The sequence below is a fragment of the Corapipo altera genome, unplaced genomic scaffold (assembly GCF_003945725.1).
Source record: "Corapipo altera isolate COAL_440 unplaced genomic scaffold, ASM394572v1 0, whole genome shotgun sequence".
NCBI lineage: Eukaryota > Metazoa > Chordata > Aves > Passeriformes > Pipridae > Corapipo > Corapipo altera.
Genome location: NW_020884872.1, coordinates 6,231,549 through 6,252,297, shown reverse-complemented (window position 1 = coordinate 6,252,297; position 20,749 = coordinate 6,231,549). Strand labels below are relative to the sequence as shown.

The 20,749-nt window shown below is 39.6% G+C and overlaps 1 protein-coding gene across 1 annotated transcript in view; it reads right to left on the bottom strand.

The window, feature by feature from the left end:
• LOC113943724 (amine oxidase [flavin-containing] B-like) overlaps positions 1 to 20,749 on the bottom strand; it is a 51,181-nt gene that overhangs the window by 10,341 nt on the left and 20,091 nt on the right. Inside the window, exons 4-10 of the mRNA XM_027635907.1 lie at positions 9,605 to 9,709; positions 8,835 to 8,926; positions 5,582 to 5,723; positions 4,189 to 4,338; positions 3,418 to 3,577; positions 2,201 to 2,297; positions 1,406 to 1,459 (exon numbers count right to left, since the gene is read on the bottom strand). Coding sequence (XP_027491708.1) covers positions 1,406 to 1,459; positions 2,201 to 2,297; positions 3,418 to 3,577; positions 4,189 to 4,338; positions 5,582 to 5,723; positions 8,835 to 8,926; positions 9,605 to 9,709 — 800 coding nt within the window. The remainder of the gene's footprint in view (positions 1 to 1,405; positions 1,460 to 2,200; positions 2,298 to 3,417; positions 3,578 to 4,188; positions 4,339 to 5,581; positions 5,724 to 8,834; positions 8,927 to 9,604; positions 9,710 to 20,749) is intronic.

The window sequence follows — 20,749 nt, the reverse complement described above, 5'->3', positions numbered from 1 at the left end:
CTATTTCATAGCCATTTGTTAGCAAAGCAAAGCCCTTCCTAGTCCCAGGTTTATTCCTCAAAAGACAAGAGTTCAAAACTCTTGTTTAAAACTTGGCTGTAGGCAGCAGCAGAGTCAGGTAATTGTGCCAGCAATTTTAATGCCCAGGGGAAAGGATGGTGCCTTGCAAACAGCCAGGACAGCCCTTAATTTCATAAAAAGAGAAGCTGTTCTTGAAGACTCTAGGTGCTCAGTTGTATCTAGGGGGTTCACACACAGAGTAAGACACCATTTGGTGTTTGGGTTGGCTTTAAATGCTAGGCAATTCTGGGTTTCAGAAAACCTACATGACTTTTATCATCTGGCACCTGCTGGGGGTCTATCTCAAAGCTTCAGTGCTTGTCCATTCCTGCCAAAATTGAAAGGGCTCTGTGGTATCAGGTTGTCATTTGAAAAGACTGGGACATTAGCAGCTCCATTCAGACCCGTTATCCACAGACTGCCAGACTACCTGCAAAGCAAATCTGAGATGACTACATCTTCTCTAGTTAGACTGTAAAAATGTTACTTGGACACAGTATTCCTTCTGGCATGCTTTCAAAACAATTTTATTTTCTTAGTTTCAAAATAAGCCTCTGCTCATAATCCACACTCTCTGCTTCTAGCTTTAATTTGATCAGATACTGTAAACTGGTGAGATGGGAAAAAATCATTACTTTGTAAATTCTATTTTAGTAATATGCCAAAGAGCAATATGGTATGCAGAGACTTGTTTCAAGAAGACAGTAAAATGGCCTTCATCTGGGCCTGAAGGGTATTTTTTACCATAGCTGAGTGTGGAGAGATGGAGGCAGCTTTCTGATCCCTTCATGATGCTGAGGTGTTGCTCACAGCAGCTACAGCACCGTCAAGGTTGCACTTAGTTACAGACACTGAAAGGACCCTCCAGGGTGATTAGAAGAAATAAAAATCAAACACAATGGTCAAGCCTGTCCCTTCTGACAAGCTTTCAAAGAGCTCAGTGCACCTGCAGGAAGCCAGAAAGGCAGCAGTGGGGAGAGGAGGCTGGACCTGGATCCTTTCCAGTGAGGGCAGGTGGATTTCTACACTACTTTCATATCCAGCAGCTTAGAGCAGTTCTTTACTTGGAGTCACATAAGCAGAGCAGCCTTGTGGGAAAATAAGAACCAGGACCAGAGAGTTTCCAAAGGGCATGGGTTAGCTACACATCTGTTGCCAGTTTGTGGGAATTCTGTGGAGCCTTCATCCAAAACCAAGATACCTTCTTCTTCCAAGTGACATGTCTGCCTACTGTCACAAGGTTACAGACAACTTCCTTCAAATCAGGGCATTATTTTCCTGCCCTGGTCATTTATAACAAAATTTTGACTCGGATTCTGCACAGATCTCCAGTGTTTGGACTTACCTTTCTTCTTTTGTGAGACCTGTCAGTCTTCTGCACTTCCGAGCAAGAATGAAGCTGTAGGAAGACCACAGACAATTTACTGCCATTATGTAACTACATTTCCTGCATTATTTAAAATGTCAATATGTTATGGTGGGATGCTGTGATTAACAGTAATAGCTTTAGGGTCTCTATCTAAAATATCCATTTCACCTCTCTGCATAATGTTGTATGCTCTGTCTGCTGCTTGCAGGAGTCACTCTAGAAGGAAACACTCTGAGATTCATGTTACAATATTTGCATGAGCTGTTTCCCAATTACCTTAATTTTATACAGTTGTGGGTGCAGGCATATAGGAACAAGAGGTGAAGCCTGGGATTGAGCTGGAAATTATTTTTTAATAAAACTTTTAAGACTGATCACACTCCGTGGCTGCTAAAAAAACCAAACCAAACAAAATATAATTCTAGAAAACAAATTTTGATTTAAAGAACTGGAATACTGGGAGAAAACTTTATATTTCTGCAATCACCCTCTTTTTTCTTCTCGTTTCTTTCCTTTTCTCCAAGTCTACACTTTGCCACACAACAAGGCAAAAGATGAAAGTGAAAAAAATAAGACAGAATTTCATTTTTTAAATTAGCAATGAAATCATAGAGAAAACTTTTTTGAAATAAAATAATCACAGAACATATTCAACACAGACTCAACCCTTAATTATTTTAAAGTATTTCCTTTCAAAAGCAGTAGGTTTTCCATTTCAGCTGCTGCCTCTAAGACAAAATAAAAAAGCATTAATTAGACACTTTCTCTTACCCTATTATGGCAGGAAAACTGCCATCAGGCTTAGTATCATCAAGTGTTAAACCAATTGCAGCGTCCTCATCTTCAATGATCATGGTACCACAATACCCTGTTAAGCAAAAGTGGAAAAGTTAGGATACATGTATCCAAATCTAGGAACAACCTTCCAAGAAGATGTGAAATATTCAGAACGTGACAGGAAAAAGCCCTAAACAACCTGATCTAAATTTACCCTGCTTTGAGCAAGGCATGGGACTAGATGACATCCAGAGGTTTCTCCCAGTCTCTATCATTCTCAGATATTATGATTCTGATACAGGGAAGCAAGGTAACTATTAATTAGCAAGGTAATTGTTGCACAGAAATGGACTGCTCTCAAATACTGAAGATGTTCAAGGGCCTTTGCCACAGTTGTTTCCATGTATGACATTTATATCAGACAGAGGAGATATTTGTACATTGTTTTGAAAAAACAACTGTTCTTAAAAGAAGGGTTTAAAGAAAATATATTGTTCTTAAAAGAACAATGGTGTTGGCAAAGCACAGTATGCTACAGGTTCTATCAGAAACAGGGAGTCATCCCCTGTCAATCCATTCCAAACCTAATAGCCAGAACATGACAGGATCCAGAACCCCAGAAGTCATTCACAAAGATGGAGGGTGGATGACATTTGTAGGCAAACAGATGTGGGCTCATTATAGCCAAAGATGAGAAATGGGCGCTATTACACTGCAGTTTTTCTCAGATTCAGTAGTTCTAAAAGAGAGCCGAGGAACCACGATGGAAGTATTCAGCCTGTAAGGGGAGTCCAGGATGACTAGCCCAGTTGGGGATGGAGATGTAAAGACATTTTCAACTAATGCTGCCCAGTGCATCCAGAAGGCAGAATATTTGCAGACTGATAATTGATGGGATAAAACCCCTTTCCATCACACAACACTTGCACCTTTACATTCCTGTACAAGTGAGAGAGACCCATACCCACGTGCCACTGAAGAAGAGGACAATAAAGAACAACCAAGACAATAAGCAACAGGCATGAGTTCTCCCTTCATGACTACCTCCCTCTTTTTATTCCCTCATCCACCCTCTTTTCCCTCTTTTTATTCCCTCATCCACCCTCTTTTCCCTCTTTTTTCCTTCTAAGGTTTAGCATCCTCTGTCTACCCCATTGCCATGCACCCTCTTCCCTTTGTCACAACTATTCCATTCAATTAAAACACAATACCCTTCTTCCTCCAGAAAATTTCCTTATAGTACACAATGCACTTGATGACTGAGCCCATGGGGACCCGGTTGATGAGCTGGTTTCTCATTGGGGGCAAAGGTGGGTTGAAATGAATCTTCAGACCAAGAGCTGGGGGAATGGCACTGATCACATATTTGCCCTGGAAAAGAAATTATACATAAGCCAAATACATTCTCCATTACTTCAACCTAGGTATATTGCTCCAGTGATCTTGGCAGACATCTGTGGAGGCTGCAGGGTGTATCTTGTGAAGCAATTTTGGCATTTAGCATAAGAATTGTAAAACTAAACCCTCACAAAATCCTGCTCATTAAATAACAAACAAACATCATATAAACAGCCATCTGTTCAAATGATTGGCAGCTGCCCTTTCCTCAGTACTTAAAAGAAATCACTGTGCTGTAAGAGTCCATTGGTCTCCCTTCCATCTGGACTCCTCTGTTACAACTTGGAAGTGAAGTTTGCAGGTTTTCCCAGAAAGTTTACTACTAAGCTACATTTTTGTGTTCACACTTTAATTCAGAAGGTAACTGAACACAAAGAAGAGACGATTGCTTTCCAGGCATCACTTTAAAGATCTATCACTGCTATTACTTCAGGACAATGAGAAAGTGTGACCTTCTGTCCTAGTCACTCATATCTCTGCTACGTTTTTGGAGAGTATTTTGCAGCAGCCAAAAAGGACAAAGCTAAAGGGTTTCTAGCTATCCATCCCACCACTAATGATTTCTTACAAGGACATTCCATTACCTCGTATAATTCATGATCTAAGGTTTCCACAACGACACTTTCACCCGACTGGTCGATGCGGACGACCGGCTTCCTCAGCTTCACCCGCCCTCCCAGGCGCTCCATCATCTTCTCACTGATCTGGCCAGCACCCCCAACAAACTTCCTCTCCTGAAACACATAAGCAGCAACTCAGCAGAGAGGTGCTTGTGAAGCAGATATCATTTTGTTCAGCATTCAAAACAAACCCCGTTCTTCCATTGTTATCAAAACAACATATTTGGGAAGTTTGGCAGTTTCACTTGGAAACGTATCCGCGTTACTTTCTCTTTTGGGGATTTCATCAAATACTTTCCATATCTGACCAGCAGTCAAAACCAGAAGTATCAGTAATCTCATGAGAAAACTCCTTCTCATATGGTCTCCAAACAGTTTCCTCAGGCCTGTGTGAATCAGTAAGACTTCTGAAAAGTGCTTTCAAACCTTCCTCTGAGTTTATTCATCCCTGCAGAGCTCTGTGCATCACAAATAGGAAACTTCACAATAAATAACAGAGTAAAAGAAATAATGTAGCTCACATAAAAAATGCCTGCTACGGTCCGTAATCTAAAGTAATTTAAATCACCTCTAGCATAGCACAGAATTCAAATATTTAAACATATGTACAGTTAAATTATCTATGGTTATTGCTTCTATATGCATATTTATGGATTTGATATGGTTTCATGTATTTGCATTTTTATTTATTTATGATTAAGTAACTTGCATTTCAAAAAATATATCTATTTCTAATACAATTAGTAAAATTTGCATTTCTCAAGTAGAAGACCATTAACAGAGTCTTTACTTTCTTCAAATGCAGAAGCAGCACTAACATACCAGACTGCAAACATTTCAGAGCAATACCATTTTTAAGAAGTGGCGGTCATTTTCTTCAGGCTGATTTTAAAATCATAACAGTGTTAATCCTTGGAAGTTTGCATCTTAGGAACCCAGCTCTGGGCTACATTTTCAGCATTAATTTGCAGCTGGCCTTGCCATCTCCATTAAGTGCTTCTGCAGTGGCAAGCCTTGCTTCAGCCTTGTGACAGAAATAAGCACAGGTAAAACTTTCCTTTTTCAGCGTAGATAAGCAAAGTACATGTTCTAACCGGAGTCCAAAAGGAAGCCAGAGTCAGGGACAGATACAAAACTACTGAACCCTAGGGCAATGCTTTCAGCACAGGAGCAGTTTTCAACACCAGTTTGGCAAGATCCAGATGAAAGTGTAAATGAATAAAACCAGTTATCAACGTGCAACTGGCTCAAAAGTCACGGACGACTCAGTTTGCCCTCTGAACTAAAACAAACAAGCAAAAGAATGAAGTTAAACCAGGGCCTGTCAAGAGCTGCAGAAGGTGATGGCTCACAGTACCTGTCCTCCGTTTGTCGTTGAGAATATCCTCGCTGTCCCCCCACACTGCTTCACATACCACAAAAACCACAGGGCAGAGACCTCGTGGGGCTCAGAAGTGACATCCACGTTCACAAACAGAGTTGCAAAACTCTTGGCTGCACTGCAACAAAGACAAGAAAGTGAGTTAATTTAAAAAATTAATAATGCTGACCAGACTGTTCTTGAATGGGAGACCGTCTTTGACAACCTCTTTTTTTACTGTGGGCAAAGGATTCCTTGATTTCTGTTGAAGTAGGAAATTATCAATTCCTTTTATGTAACATTTTTCAAATATCCCTGCAAAAAAGTGTTAATCAAGTATTTGTATTCCACACAAATTAGGGCTCCAGGAGACACCAAAGCTCATGAAAGCTTATGTTACTAATTATGCTACTAATGCAAAGTTGTCATTTTAGGATTAAGGGAAGCAAGCCCTCCGGCTTTCACTGGACTCCAAAAACACCATGTCCTTGGCTCCTGGGTTACAGACAAGATCTGCACCTGCTAAATGCCTGTCCCTCAAGCACATAGTAGAGAGATTATTCAACACTTGTCATAAAAAGTTAGCAATCTTGTCTAAGCTAATTATCTAATATCTCTGGATTAGTCAAGATCCCTTCACTGCCCAATCCTCTGTGCTCAGGGAGAGTGCTGCAGGTGGAACACAACAAGGAAAGAAATATAAGTAGGAAGTCAAAACAGACGAGACAGCATTCATGAAAGAGTTTGACAGGGAAAAGGAAAGGATTCTGTAAATTACTGTATAAGCCTGTACAAGATTTTTGGGTGCACTAAGACAGAATTTATTAAGGTTCAGGGAAACATTCCTCCTGTTAGAAGTAAATGCTTCCCCCTGCCCTCATTCTGAGGAGGAGTTTTAAGAGACATAGACAGGACCACGAGATGCCCAGTTTAACTACTTTGGGCTTAGGGACTAAGATTTCATAGGTGTTTCATATGCAAGGCATCAGGCAATCAATAAGTTCCAAAGCCAGTACAGAATCCACTTTTTTGTTGCTTCTTTCTTTTTTTTAGTCTTAGACTTCAAAAAAAGTGAAAAGTGTATCTGTAGCATACTATTTTAAACAGCTGTAGATCTACGTAGAAAAAAGGCATCTTCTGTCCTTTCTAAAAATGCAAAGTCCCGCTGAAGTACAGACCTCATCCATTTTCTGAAATATGAGGGCATTCTGGCTTCATTCTTGACAGCCAAAAATAATACAGAAATTATTCATGATTTTTTGTCAGTATAAACACATATTGTAAAATATGATCAACTCTGTAAGGTATTTTGCTAATGTGTATGTGTCCATTAATATTTTACAAGCAGAGGCTATTACATGGTGGTTACATTCTCCTAGTTTCTGCTGCCTTCTCCCATTGCTTTTCAGTTCCTGATGTTTTACCTGGGAATACCAGTATGATTTCAACCAAGTGCAGTCAGGACATTTCCATCATGCATCTGTAGCCGAAAGGAAATCTGTACAGTCTGTTAGATGAGAGGCAATAGCAGAAGATTACCCTTCTGGATCATTACCTTCCAGAGGGGGAATTTTCTATGGCATGTTACCTAAATCTTGAACAAACTGAGCAAATCAAGCTGAGGTGCACGTATAAAATCTGAAAAGCGTCTCTGTTTTATGCCAATATTCAGGTAAAATGTCAAGTCTTATTCCATCAAAGTTGGAAAATCATGAATGTAGTCACATGAGCTATTGGATATTGAATGACTACTGGTGCATGGTGTTTTGCAAACTTGTCCAATTCCTTACCAAGTCAGAGGTTCAGAGAGCCAACAGAGCTGTCAGCATACATTTCTATCTGGTTTTACTGCACGTGGACCGTGATACAAATGAGAAAGGCTTTTTATATGCTTCTGTGCAATTGTCACTCCTGTTAAAGTAAAACAAGTTTTTGACAGGGGCCTACTGTCCATTAACAACCATGGAATTATTGAATGGTGAAAGACCCCAAAGGATGACCTTAAAGATGATGATCATCCAGTTCCAACCCCCTGCAATGGGCATGAACACCTTCCACTAGACCAGGTTGCTTCAAAGTTCCATCCAGCCTGGCCTTGAACACTTTCAGTGATGGGGCAACCACAACTTCTCTGGGCAATCTGCACCAGGGCCTCACCACCCTCATGGTAAAAAATTTCTTCCTAATATCTAATTTAACCCTGCTCTCTTTCAGTGCAAAGCCAGAACCCCCTGTCCTATCACTACATGCCCTTGTCAGAAGTCCCTCTCCAGCTGTCTTGCAAGCCCCTTTTAGGCTCTGGAAGGCTGCTCTCAGGTGTCCCTGGAGCCTTCTCTTCTCCAGGATGGACAACACAACCCTCCCAGCCTGTCGCCATAGGAGAGGTGCTCCAGCCCTCAGGTCGTCTTTGCGGCCCTACTCTGGACTCGGCCCAAAACAGCCATGATCTACATGAACAACAATGGTCACGTTGCTCTCTGGAGACTGGCTGAAGCCATAGAAATGCCCCTGTTGAGAACCAGACTTAGTGGGTGCTAACAGGCTTCGGCACCAAGCTCATGCAGGCTCGTGGCAGCTGCATGTGGGGTGCTTGGCAGTTCTGAGGTGGCTGCTGTAGAAATCAATCTGCCTTACAGCAAGGCAGAATTAATGGGCTTTATTTTTCTTTAAGTGAGGAGAAAAACCATCAAACTGCTGTTGAATGGCAAGGGAAGAAAAATTGCTTTGATGTATACATAAAAACAGGAAGCATTTTCACTTTCCCTGCTATAGAGCGCGCCAGCTAAACAATAGAAAGATGGGTGTTAAAGTGATTTAGTGCTATTGCAAGACAAATGTTATCTTTATAGCACTTTGGTAAAATCAGCTGGTCCAGCACAGAATAAATGTGTGTTGTTCCATCAAAAGTTTGATTCAAAAACCTGCTGTAACCAGAACATTTTTCTTTTAAAGGCTAAACACACAGTAAAGAGCAGGAAAGCGCACATAACAGATTAGGTACTACACATCTATTCAGAAGTAACCCTCCCAAATACATTTTCCCTTTATCTTCTTTTTTAGTCTAAAATGTTAGGGAAATAGAGTGTGCTGACAGGTGTTGTGGTCCATTATTACAAGATTTTCTCACCCCATTTCTTTAGAAAGGCTGTGGTTTAGGGGTAGTTATATCTCTTTGCAAAGCAGTAACATTTATTTGGAGCTCTAAGGTATATAAATATGTCATTATGTTTTGTATTAAAAAGTTTCTTACTTCGTCCAGCAAATTTTATCTATGAAATCTTGCATAGTCATTTTGTCCCATTCTTCTGCATGTGGAGCCTTCCATGGGGCTTCACTGGGAATCTAAGGAGACATAGAAAAGCATCCATCAGCAAATGAGTGACAGAAGAATTACCGTGTCTTTACATGGTAATTTAGCCTGCAAATTTCTGGCAGATAATACAGTGAACTTAACAGTGAATGCTTTTAGGGTTTTTTGTTGTTTGTTTGCCTGCTTTAAGAATTTTCTCTTTTTTAGATGGAAAAACAGAGAATAAATTTAGAGCTAAGTGATCTTTCTAAGTTGTTCCATATCTCTTGTATTTATCTATGCAAGTAAGAGCAACCTCTTCTCAAAGTCTTATAGCTCATTCAATAGAAAACATACACTACTGGTAATAAACTAGAACAGACAAATTGAAGATAGAGAAGGGCAAACGTCTGAGGTTGACAAGCCTCTTAAAATATCACTATGATTCACCAGGAAAAGTGCTAAAAATCAACCACAAACATAAGCCTTGACATTCCTTTAACCAGAAGAGCAAAGCTATGACTGCAGACAGCCTCAGCAACGTGGCCCTCAGAAGAAGTTTCAAGGATGCCTCTTCAGATGCGCTCTGACCATCAGCGTGTACCAAAATGTGTGGCTGCTCTTGCCAGCACCAGGTTTTTTCAAGCTAGAGCAGCTTCCCATCTTTCACTCTGCCTCTCACGGAGACAAAGCTGAGCTGAGACAGTCAGCTGCAATGCCTCATGCCATACCTCCTTCCCCATTTCATCCATGGTCCTCCACAGGTTGTTGTAGTCCAGGTAGGCCAGTGGATTCCGCATAGGAGGGAATGGACCTTTAAAGGGGTGAGACTTACCCTACAAGATGAAGAACAAACAAAAACCTCGTTAAAAACTAAACACAACCATAATCATAGCTTCCATGCGTGGGAAGCTGCACCAAATTAAGTGTACACTGTAAGAAAGAACAAACAATCAATACATGTAACACCTGACAGATCATGTCTGTGTGTGCACACAGGAGGCAATGGGCACAAACTGAAACACAGGAGGCTCCTTCTGAACATCAGGAAATGCTTTTTCCCTGTGAAGGGTGACTCAGCACTGGCACTGATGGACCAAAGAAGTTGTGGAGTCTTCTATCCTTGGAGATCCTCAAAAGTTACCTGCACATGGTCCTGGGCTACCAGCCCTAGGTGGCCCTGCTTGGTCAGGGGGTTGTACAAGTGGTCCATCCAACCTCATCCATTCTGTGACCCTGTTATCTTGTATGTGCAATTTAGCTGTGATACACAGCTGAATTAGTAAGTCCCATGTGTGCAGAACTGATACTGCCTTCATCTTCAAAGCTTTACATTTGGAACTTCTGGGCAACAAAACTAATACCCTGCAGTAGAGTCACCAAGATCAGACTAAAAAAATGAGATGAAAAATTGGCTATTTACTACTGAGAGATATGTATGTTACTTTTTTCCTCCTAAATGTTCTGTTCATGAGAAGACTGAACTGTTAATTATAGTAAGCAGTTTGTTTTTAGTTGGTTTTTTTCTCAAAATCAGGCAAAAGCAGTTGTGGTGAGCTTTATTATACACTAAAATCATAGGTCAGAGACCTTCCTTAAAAAAAAAAAAGCTGTTTTGGCTAACCTAAAAATTACCAGTCCTGTAGAAAATGTGGCATTTACTATTAATGACTTATTCTTCCAGTCATTAACACCTCTGGCTGTAAATTCCAGTGATGGGGTGACCAATACCAATGTCCTAATTACATCATTACATATTAGATTTTATATATCTGTATCTCCACTACAAGATACTCTGAAAGTCTGGCTTAATTAGGAGTGGAGATAACAAGTAATTTGTAGAACTATTTCTCTGACATGGGATTTCCCTGGCTGACTATATGGATGGCAGCCTAATAGCTTTAAAAATTCACAAAGAAATGTTCATCAGCATTATGCAGGTACTCCTTTCTTCACTATGCATTCCAGAGTCCATAAGATAGGTAAATAATAAAGGCTACATTGTGTGCCACATCTAATTTTTCAAAACTTGTATTAAATTATGTATTTAAGTGTGCACGGCCCAAGCATGATTGCCAAACAGTAGAAGTACCAACTTTTAATACATATTTGATGCAGTGCCACACCAATCCATCAGTAAAAAATTATTTACACTGGCTTAAAAAAAATCATAGTGTACCAAGATTTAATATTTAGAACCAGGTAACAACAACAGTGCATCTTCTTGAGGAGAAGTATCCAAAGATCACTTACTCAAAGAAGTGTAGGGCTTTATTTGATTTAGTATCTTTATTAATACTGTGAAAGAAGGGAGGGAGAGCACATTATTTAAATCTTCAAGCATTTGTAAGCACCAGAAAAGACAGTAAAAGGGCACAATGGGACCCTGACAGACTTAAAACTCGGTCTGGATATAACAAAAGGAGATAAAACCTTGAAAATGCTCACTAATAACTTTGAGGACTTCTAATTCAAAGAGAAAGATACTTAGAGAGCAGTAAGGCAAAAAATCAAACCTAAGGGAAAGAGAAAATTAGCTTACAAAACTCCCAAACAGGTTAGAGAAAGTGAAGAAGAAACTGGTTTTTCACCTCGTCTTCACAGATGCAGGACTCCAGTGGAATCCTTGTCAGAAACACCAAGGTAATAAAACTTTGGAAAAAAGTAAAATGGGAGAGGGGAGGAAAGGATTTAATTCTTTGGTACACATGAAGAAGTAGCTGCAAGACAACAATTTCATTTTGCAGTGTTTTTGAGGAGAAATTATGTTTTTCACAATGCCAAAACATGAAATTTTTAGAAGTTTTCTACCAGAGGTTTTATCACAGTCAGAGTAGATCTCCAGTCACTTCATGTGCCAGAGGCACCAAGGTTGAAAACCTAGAACTTCCAATTTAAGTCCAATGGACTTAAATGGACATTACGGCACATTCACCCAGATTATTGGAAGGGTGGGATGTTTTTTTGTTTTTTCATTCAGCACGAAAATAAAAATGCATTTCTATACGTCTTGTGCTCAACCATACAAAAATACTGGAATCAGGAAAACAGATCCCTATAAATGGAGATGAACTGAACAAGTCTGTTTCATCATAAGCACTTGGTCCTGACATGAATATTTGTGTATGATTACAGAATCTCTTAATATGGAATCAATTTGAACTGGAGCACACCCTCATACTCTGCTGCCAAAGGGCTATGAAAGAAGAGCAAGAAGTCTCAAAGTACCTTCTTGTCCCAAGTGATAACACCTGAACCATGTTGACAATTACCTTTTAGCCTTTGGGGCACATTAAAATTCCATAAGTGGCTCCTATGGCAACAAGAAGTAAGTTTTACAGCGCTTTCTTCTGAACACTGGAGCCACTCTTCACTAGTGTAAACACCATATAGGTATCCCAAAGCCAGACCATATCAGTTTGGTTTTAAAAACTTAGTATTTCCCAAATTTAGGTTTATAAAACAAGTATACAGCTGTGCTCAAGAAAACCAGGACAGCATCAGAATAGGTTATTCTAATTTTGTTCTGAACTTCCTGCTTTGCCAGAGGCAATCCTGAGTTATTCCCTCTGAGTTAACTCAGGTCTTATGAGTTCCCTGTGGTGCTTCCTCATGAGCACACAAGAGACACACAAATCATATTTTTGTTTTAGTATTCTTCTATTTCACTACATTTGAACTGCTGAAAGGGAAATCTTAGGTATGTCTCTTGTGTAGAAATCTAGGGTGACAAGCCTCATAAAGCACAAGAACAAACTTAAACCTGGAAAAATATAAACAAATCAAAGTTAGTGAGTACCTTGTGAAAGCTACTTCCAAGAGCTCCTAAGGCATCTCCTAAGGCCTGATCCTTATTTCTTGCACAAACAAAACTCCAGGAGCTGTCAATCAGAATTTTGTTTGAGAAGCAACTGCCAGTCTAGGCTCTACACAGAAACAAAAATAACAGCACCAAAGAAAGACTACAGAAAGTTCAGAGTAACTACCAACAAACTGAAATATTTCAGCTCTACTTTTGCTGAATTTGCATTTTTGCAAACACAACAACCTTTTTTGATATTTAGGCAAAATTTGCTTATTGCTATCATCTTCCTGGGAATAGCATTCTCCATACCTCCTGGTGCTGAAAAATCCCTAAAGAATAACAAGACACAGATGAAAAATATGGTCCAAGATGAACAACATGTTCCTTTTTTGAATATTTTTATACCTAAATCAGAGCTGTATAGAAACAGCAATAGTAACCACCCTTTCCAATCATTTGCCACGGTATTTCAGCACCAGTACTACAATGATCAGAAGTATTTCTTACCCTTTTTTATTTAATACAGGCATATATATAATTTTAGAAATAATTTCATGATGCCACTTGCAATGTTTCCAAGAGCTGAACAGAACACAGCAGTTGGAAGTCTACCTGCTATTGTATGGATCACTTGCTCACAAAGGCTGTTGCTGTAGTAGGGGCTAAAGCTCACTGAAGAAGCTGAAACCATAAGGGAGGAAACTCTTGCAATGCAGCTGCCTCAGGAATAAACCAACAGGGAAATGAGAAATCCAGTGTTTGTCACAAACACTGCAATACCCAACAGATTTTCTCATCCATCTGTTTCACATCAACCAACATTTGGCTTAGTTACAATGGACCCATGTAAGTGCAGAAATAAGCTTTCTTTATACATCAGCTCTGTTTCAGGTCAAATAACTGACATAAGAAATGGGTTATTACAGGTGGAAAAAAAAAAAACACAACGTGGCAACTGAATATCAGTAGCCCCCTGAATATCAGCCCCAGCACTCAGGAGGGCATAGGGGCCAGATCTCACACACTTCTTCCTGTGAGGATGACAGCGAGTAAATGGTTAGCTGAGGAAGGACATGCCAGGAAATACCAGTATAAACATCTTATAAATGTAATCAGCTTTCCTTGGAAGAGAAGAGACGGTGTGGTGCATTCTCTGTGTTACTGAAGGAGCACGGATATTCCCTCAGCTAAACCATCTAAACTGATAGTAACCAGTGGAGTAACTGCTGCTCACTTCACCAAGACCTCACTCTGCATGTTAATTCACAGTTACACAGGTTTGTTGGCAAGCAGTGCCCTCTGCTGATTCGCAGCACTGGTACATCACACACCCCCTGTTCTCTCAACTTAAAATCCCAGGAACTTCACTCATACAAAGCACTGGAACAGTAAGATGCAAAGTCGTGAGGAGGAAAACGAGAACCAGAAAAGAATCACTTCAGGATGTAACTCTGTACATGTATCAGATATTGTTTCTCGTCTGCTGCCCTGTGGAAAAGTATCATTTTTGTTTGGTTTTTGGGGGTTGTTTTTTGGTTTTGTTGTTGCTTGGGGGTGTGTGTTTGTTTAGTTCTGTTGGGTTTTTTAAACCATAGCATCTAACAATATGTTTCTTTGAAAGTAAGCCTCTTTTATAATCATAATTCTCAGTAAAACATGGCAAGTAGCTGGACCAAACTGAGAGATGTACACAGGCCTACTTAGAAACTGTAACAGCATTGAACTACATTGAAGTTCCCTTCGTTGCAGAACTATTCAGGAGCTCATATGCTTAGCTGATTACTATACTGACAGATATCCTAAAAGAAGAAGATACATAGGTTAGAAAATATAAACACTGCATAAGACAATCTGTATAACTGATATAACTGCAAAGCTGCAATATTTAGACACGCCAAAATGTCCTTCAAATACATTTCAATATCTAATTTGAGATCAGCTGTGCATGCCAGTGTGTCTTGTGAATTTGGTTAAGTAAGGTAATTCCAGTTTAAGTGTTGCATAGCCAGACACAGTGGCTTGAAACATGCATTCTAAAAAGGAATGGAGCTAAGCAGGAACAACTTGTTTCTGCCATGTTACAGAAATAAGTCCACCTTCACTCTGCCACATCATGCAATCCGTTAAGTATTTGTCTTACCTAAAGTATAGATAGTATAAGAGAAACAAAACTGAAGTGATTCAGAAAGGAAAATTGAGGATCTGCTCTGAATTTAGATCCTCTATATAACTGTATGTATATTTCTTCCAAACAGCTGTGAAAATAACTAACTAAATCTCCTTCCTACTAGAATGGGATTTTTTGTTTTCAGACACTAAAAACCACCTTTACAAAAAGCATTAAGGTGTCTTATGAAGCACAGATTTATAGGGACTTTGTTTGTAAATACTCTTTGAAACTGGGTCTGCATATGGCTTTCAAAACCTGTATTAAACCAGTCAACAAAGTGAATAAAAATCAACTGAAAACTTTACAATATTTCTAGAATTAGTCTTAAGAAAAATTCTCTTTCCCCTTCCAAAAGCAGATAAATGGGCATAAATAAATGGGGGGGGGGGGGGGGGGGGGGGGGGAAAAAGAAGAAGAAGAAGAAGAAAAGAGTAGCTTCATTTGGGAGAAAGCTTTCAAGAGAGCATCTGCCCATAATATAATTGAGCAGACAGGACACACATACTCTTACAACTAGAACACTGGTTTTAACCAGAAGATGACTTTGGGGTCAGTGGTTTTGTTTCTGAGATACTTCAGGTTATTAAACTCCTTACCTAAAAAAATTAAATCTTACATAAAATTTTACAGACACATGAAATCCAGTATGTTCACCAGGTTGATCTTGTATTAAATACACACTTCTCTAATTCTTTTCTTAATCTCCTTGGGAACATACCATGCAGCCTGGGAAAGCTAAGACCAAGGAAGATTTTTTTCATCTCAAATTTAATTAAGAAATTCATACTTTATTTACAGTTCATTTTTCTTACTACTTTTATCCTTGTGCTACCATTAGGTCACAGCTTCCAGCATTCCAGTCAATCTTCTTGATCAATAAACACCCCTTGCAAAATCTTGCATTACAGTCCCCTTAGACAGAGATCATTCTGCAGATCTGCTGTACATAACCTTGAATCTTTTAAGCTGCTGGAATACAAATATCCATATTTTAATTTCTTCTTGAAATTACTACCAGGTGGCTGGTATAAAAAAAGGTAAGATACTCCTTTATTTACAGGGTAGGTCCAATGAGACCATACGAGCCCAGCTTTTCCTATACTCATGCCAAAGCCTGCTCCACCCTCTTCTGAGAGCCTGGAAGATGCTTTCACCATCTGACCATGCCTGGTCAACCTCAGACGCACTTTTGAGGCTACAAGTGAATATGATTAATGACACAGAATCTTGTGACAGAAATACCTGCATCCCCATATCCAGTAAAGAGTTAAAATAACACAGATCTATGTTCCAGTAATGATATGTGAAACTATCAAGGCCCTACAGCAATTTAAGTGTCTCTGAATTTACTTGGCCTCCTTTTCAAGACACCAAATGCCCAGCTTCTTACAGATTCAGATGTATTCTTCTCAGTTCCCCAAGTTCTTATTTACAAATTGCCAATAAAAGGGGGAAAAAAAAACCCAAAACATGAGGCTGTTTCACCTCACTTAAACTGATGGCAACTGAGAGTCTCACAGACTTTGTTCTCTGACTGCACTCTAATTAAGATATACAAAGAACAATGAAAGTACATTTATCTAGTCATTCAAAAATCCATTTAAGCTGTTGCACTCTATAGTACGGACTATACTGCCCTTAGATTCACAGAGAAGAAGGTCAAAAGTTTAAATAAATCATATTGCTTAGCTTCAGTGCATATAACACGGATATCACAAAAGAAACACCATTAAATTCTATAACTTTAGATACAGCAGTCACTTATCCAGCTGTTAATTAAATCCCAATACAATATGACCATCATATTTTTTATTCATGAACTAGACCACAGCAAACTGCATTTTAATAAGCACAAGTGTTGAAAATTAATGACACTCAAGAGGGCTGTAAAATTTTTTCTGCAAATCTACTTCAGGTTAGTATGTAACCTGGCAAAACTAGTGTAGATTTGGGTCCTAGTTAGAAGTACTGTGTATATAAGACTAAATATTCACCTTCCTGATGTGCTGCAGACAAGGTTCACATCAGCATTCTCCCTGGAGATGCCAATTGTTTATATTTGTATAAAGGTGGTGCCAAACTTCAAGTGGGCATGACATGCATTCAGACACCTCTGGCCAGTGCTGCTGGCAGATGAATTATTATGAGGAAACTCAAGACTCTTTAAGAGAACTTAACTGAGGTAATGAAGTATTGGCCAGTCAATGTCAAGAACCTGTTTAGTGACTAGGGAGGGGATGCTTCCCGTTTCACCCAGCATCTGAACCTGAAAGAGCCCCCAGACAATGCCAAACGTGTCTTCTGGTGCTAAAGAAGCAACTTGCAGGATTTAATCATAACCATATGAGGACTGTTTCAGGTGCAACACCCTGTCAAAGTGGTCAAAATAGCCAGCTACCTCAGCCAGCTGCTAGCACTACCCACAGCCTGCACAACAGAGACAACAGAGATTAGAAAGAACAAGTGTTATCACCACTTTTAATAATCTGGGGAAGGTCCAGGAAGGATAATAGCGTTATCCCATAAAAAGTCCCAGTGGCAAAAAGCATCTCAAAAAAAAGAAAAAATGACAAGAAGCATCAACAGCAGTGGGGGATCTACCACAGACTACCGACTACGTTTTTAAAAAACCGAGCTTTGGTGGTCTGATGTAGCCAGGAAGGAGCCTTTTTGTCATCAGTGAAAATGGGATCGGGGATGCTCAGCTGGCACCTTGGCAGAACAGAGTAGGTCGTCCTTACTGTACATGAAGGAATGAAGTTCTAAAAAGATTCACTGGGCAAACCAGTCATGCAAATATGTGTTTCTTTACACAGATTTAGGGGAGCAAAGTAAACCAGTTCCACAGTTACCTTAGACAAGGAACCGATGTTGCAATTGATAACATTGGTAAATTTGTGGTTTAAAATGCAGGAAGTTTGCATGGTTATTGAGATGGCACAGAAGTGAAGTACAATTTGAATTACAGGGAAAATGTGATAATTAAACCCTCACGACAGCTGGTGTGGTTTCAAATTTCAACATTTCTTTCCAGGGGCTGTTACACAATAAAGGTAAAAATTACCTGTACTATATGTACTTTGGTTTGCTTTCTGAAAGACAAAAACTGTCACTTGTTTTGGTGGGGGAAACAAACACCACCAGTCAAAAGCTGCAAATCTGCATATCTAAGGTAGGATCCTGAATTCTCTCTTGGGCAGCTAAGGAAAAGTTATCTCATTTTAAGAAGCATTTTTAAGATTTTACATCTGCCTACCAGTCTAGTGGGAGGACTGTTAAGAGATGATGAATTCTCAGACAGTTCTGCTTTTGCTTCTCAAATCTGGATTTATGAACCTAATTTCAGTTGGCTATTGAAAATTAATGGTGTTCAGGCAGCAATTTGCCTACCAAATACTACTTGCAGAGCTATACTAATTTTCTCACTAAGGCTGATGAACAAGTATTTACACAAATGAAAAGAACATACTAATCTCTTTTCAAAGACCATGAAAAAGGCTGCTTAACAAGTGGAGGGAAAAGAAAAAAAATGTAGGGCAAGAAATATAATTTTGAATTTCTGTGAAGATATCACATGCAATATAAGAGAGACCAAAAATAATCTCACAATAGAACCTGACATTAAAAGAGATTAAAGGAGGTAAAAACCACACAACCCAATCAAGTTGGTAAAGCCTAATTAGCAGAGACCCATCCAGAGATCAACAAAATGCATTCTTTTCATTTTGTAGTACAAAGAAGCTGCATATATTACTTGTATTAAAAAGCTTCTAAAATGAATTTAATTAACTATGAAAGGCTTGATTTTGCCTTCGGGTATATGTAAAAACAGCAGCTGATTTTACAAGATGCACTGTGATGCCTGATTGTGTAGCAAAAGAAAAATTAAAACCTTTAGGTTTCATTGCCTCTCTGGGTTCAGATAATTTTGTGGCCCAGAATTTAATTATATTTGGCCACAGTGAACTCAAATTCACACAGGGGCGACAGCCCTTTGTCTATTTTGGAATCTGATTTGCGAGCTGAGATTTCAAGGAATACACAAAAGCATTGTCCACTCACAGGGGGAACATGGACAAGCCATGTGGCTGAGAGACCTGTCAGAAATGTATTCCACACACATGAAATGCATGAGGCTGAAGATTTGGCCACATGACAGTGCATATGTCTACTATACTGTGCTCACATGCCAATTATTTTACTGTGATTAATTCTTCAAATATGCAAATACTTTTCCACAATTGTATAAACAAAAGAAAAATGGAAATAAAGGATTTTAAATTAATTAAATCAGGAGATTCAAAGGAATTGCTACTGAATGTGGAATATCTCCTCTCTTTACCTCTTGCCTGGCTACCAGGGAGTTCTGGCACACACTTCAGGAGCTCCTACGAGCAGTTGAGCCCAAAAACTTTGTCTGAATTCAACCTGCTGCTTCTTAGCATGCCCTGGGAGCACCTCAGCCCACAGCTGGGATGTCTCTCCTTGGAGACTTTCAACACTTGACTGGGAATGACCACAATAGATAAGACCTCCAGGCTTGGATGGCTTGAATGCCTCCAGAAGCAGAGTGGCTTCCCCCACGTCTGGATTTCTGGATATTGTGTCCTAACGTCTTAGCATCCCAATTCAAGGTCTTTTCTATCCCCAGTATACAGAAAAGCCAAGGAATGCCCTTCTCTGCCAGCCTGGGATATGTTGCTGGGTGCCAGCAACTCCTATCAGTGCTGGATAGGGAAAGCTGAGATCCTTGACTCATACCAGCGCTCCATCCTGAGCTAAAAGGCATCCAAGGATGATGGTAAAAGGCTATGCACAATCCCTGGCAATTCATATGGTGAGACACTTGTGCTCATGGGAAAGACAGATTGCCCTTGTTAAGAGCTTGAACTTCTACTCTTGTGCCATTCTGCCTTTTCCTCACTCTATAAAAGGTGACTGGAAATCAAATGTTATTTCAACTAGCATAGTAATACCAATATTCCTCCACAACCTGTTTCCTAGAGATCCTAAAAGTAAATAGGGCGTGGCTTACCAAACAATGAGCCTTGCTTGACTGGCTGTTGACAATAAATCAACTTTACTTTTGGCTTCAGTGACTTCTGGCAGCATTTTGGAATGCCACCATGCTAGGACAGCAAGGTTGTCCTGGAAGCTTATCATCCTGACTGTCCAAATCAATTGTACCCTTAAGGTTTCCCCTCATGGCATGACCTCCTATTTGTGTTGGGGTAATTTGAAGGCTAAGTACTGTGAATAAAGAGAAAATTTGGCTTTGTAGACAGTGCCAGAGGCACACAAAACAGAACAGTGTGGATGCACCCATCAGTTCTACTACAAAAATGGTAATTGTGGACCATCACCACAAAGCAAATCACTTTGAGAATACAATTCTTTTTTATAACAATTGAGTGGAAAAAATAATGGAAAACTGACAGAACATCTTTTCTCTATTGCTGTCTTTAGGTCTGTCAATGTTTTCTTTAACCTTTGATCAAACACCAACTACTGACAAGTATTTTGCCAGTCATTGCACAATGGCTTTTCCTAAGCATATAATGAGATTCAGTGTTAATTTTCTCAGTAACTAACATAGAAATTTTTCTTTCTGTGGGAGTGCAACACTGGGCTATATCAGGAAAGGAGATAGGATGCTCTTCTGGAGAAAGCATAACGACTACTGAGAATATGTAGGCTTTTTAACAGCTTTGCCATAGCTGTTCTGTTCCTGATCATGAACAGAGCATTTAGATCTGCCTCCACAAGACTGTTTGACTCCCAGAGCCTTTTGCTACTCTACATGTTAAGTCTCCCCATCAGCAAAACCAGACACAACCTCTTCATGTTTCTGTCAGTCAGGATAATAATTGTCACTGGTTTAGGAAGCCCATCCTGACAAAC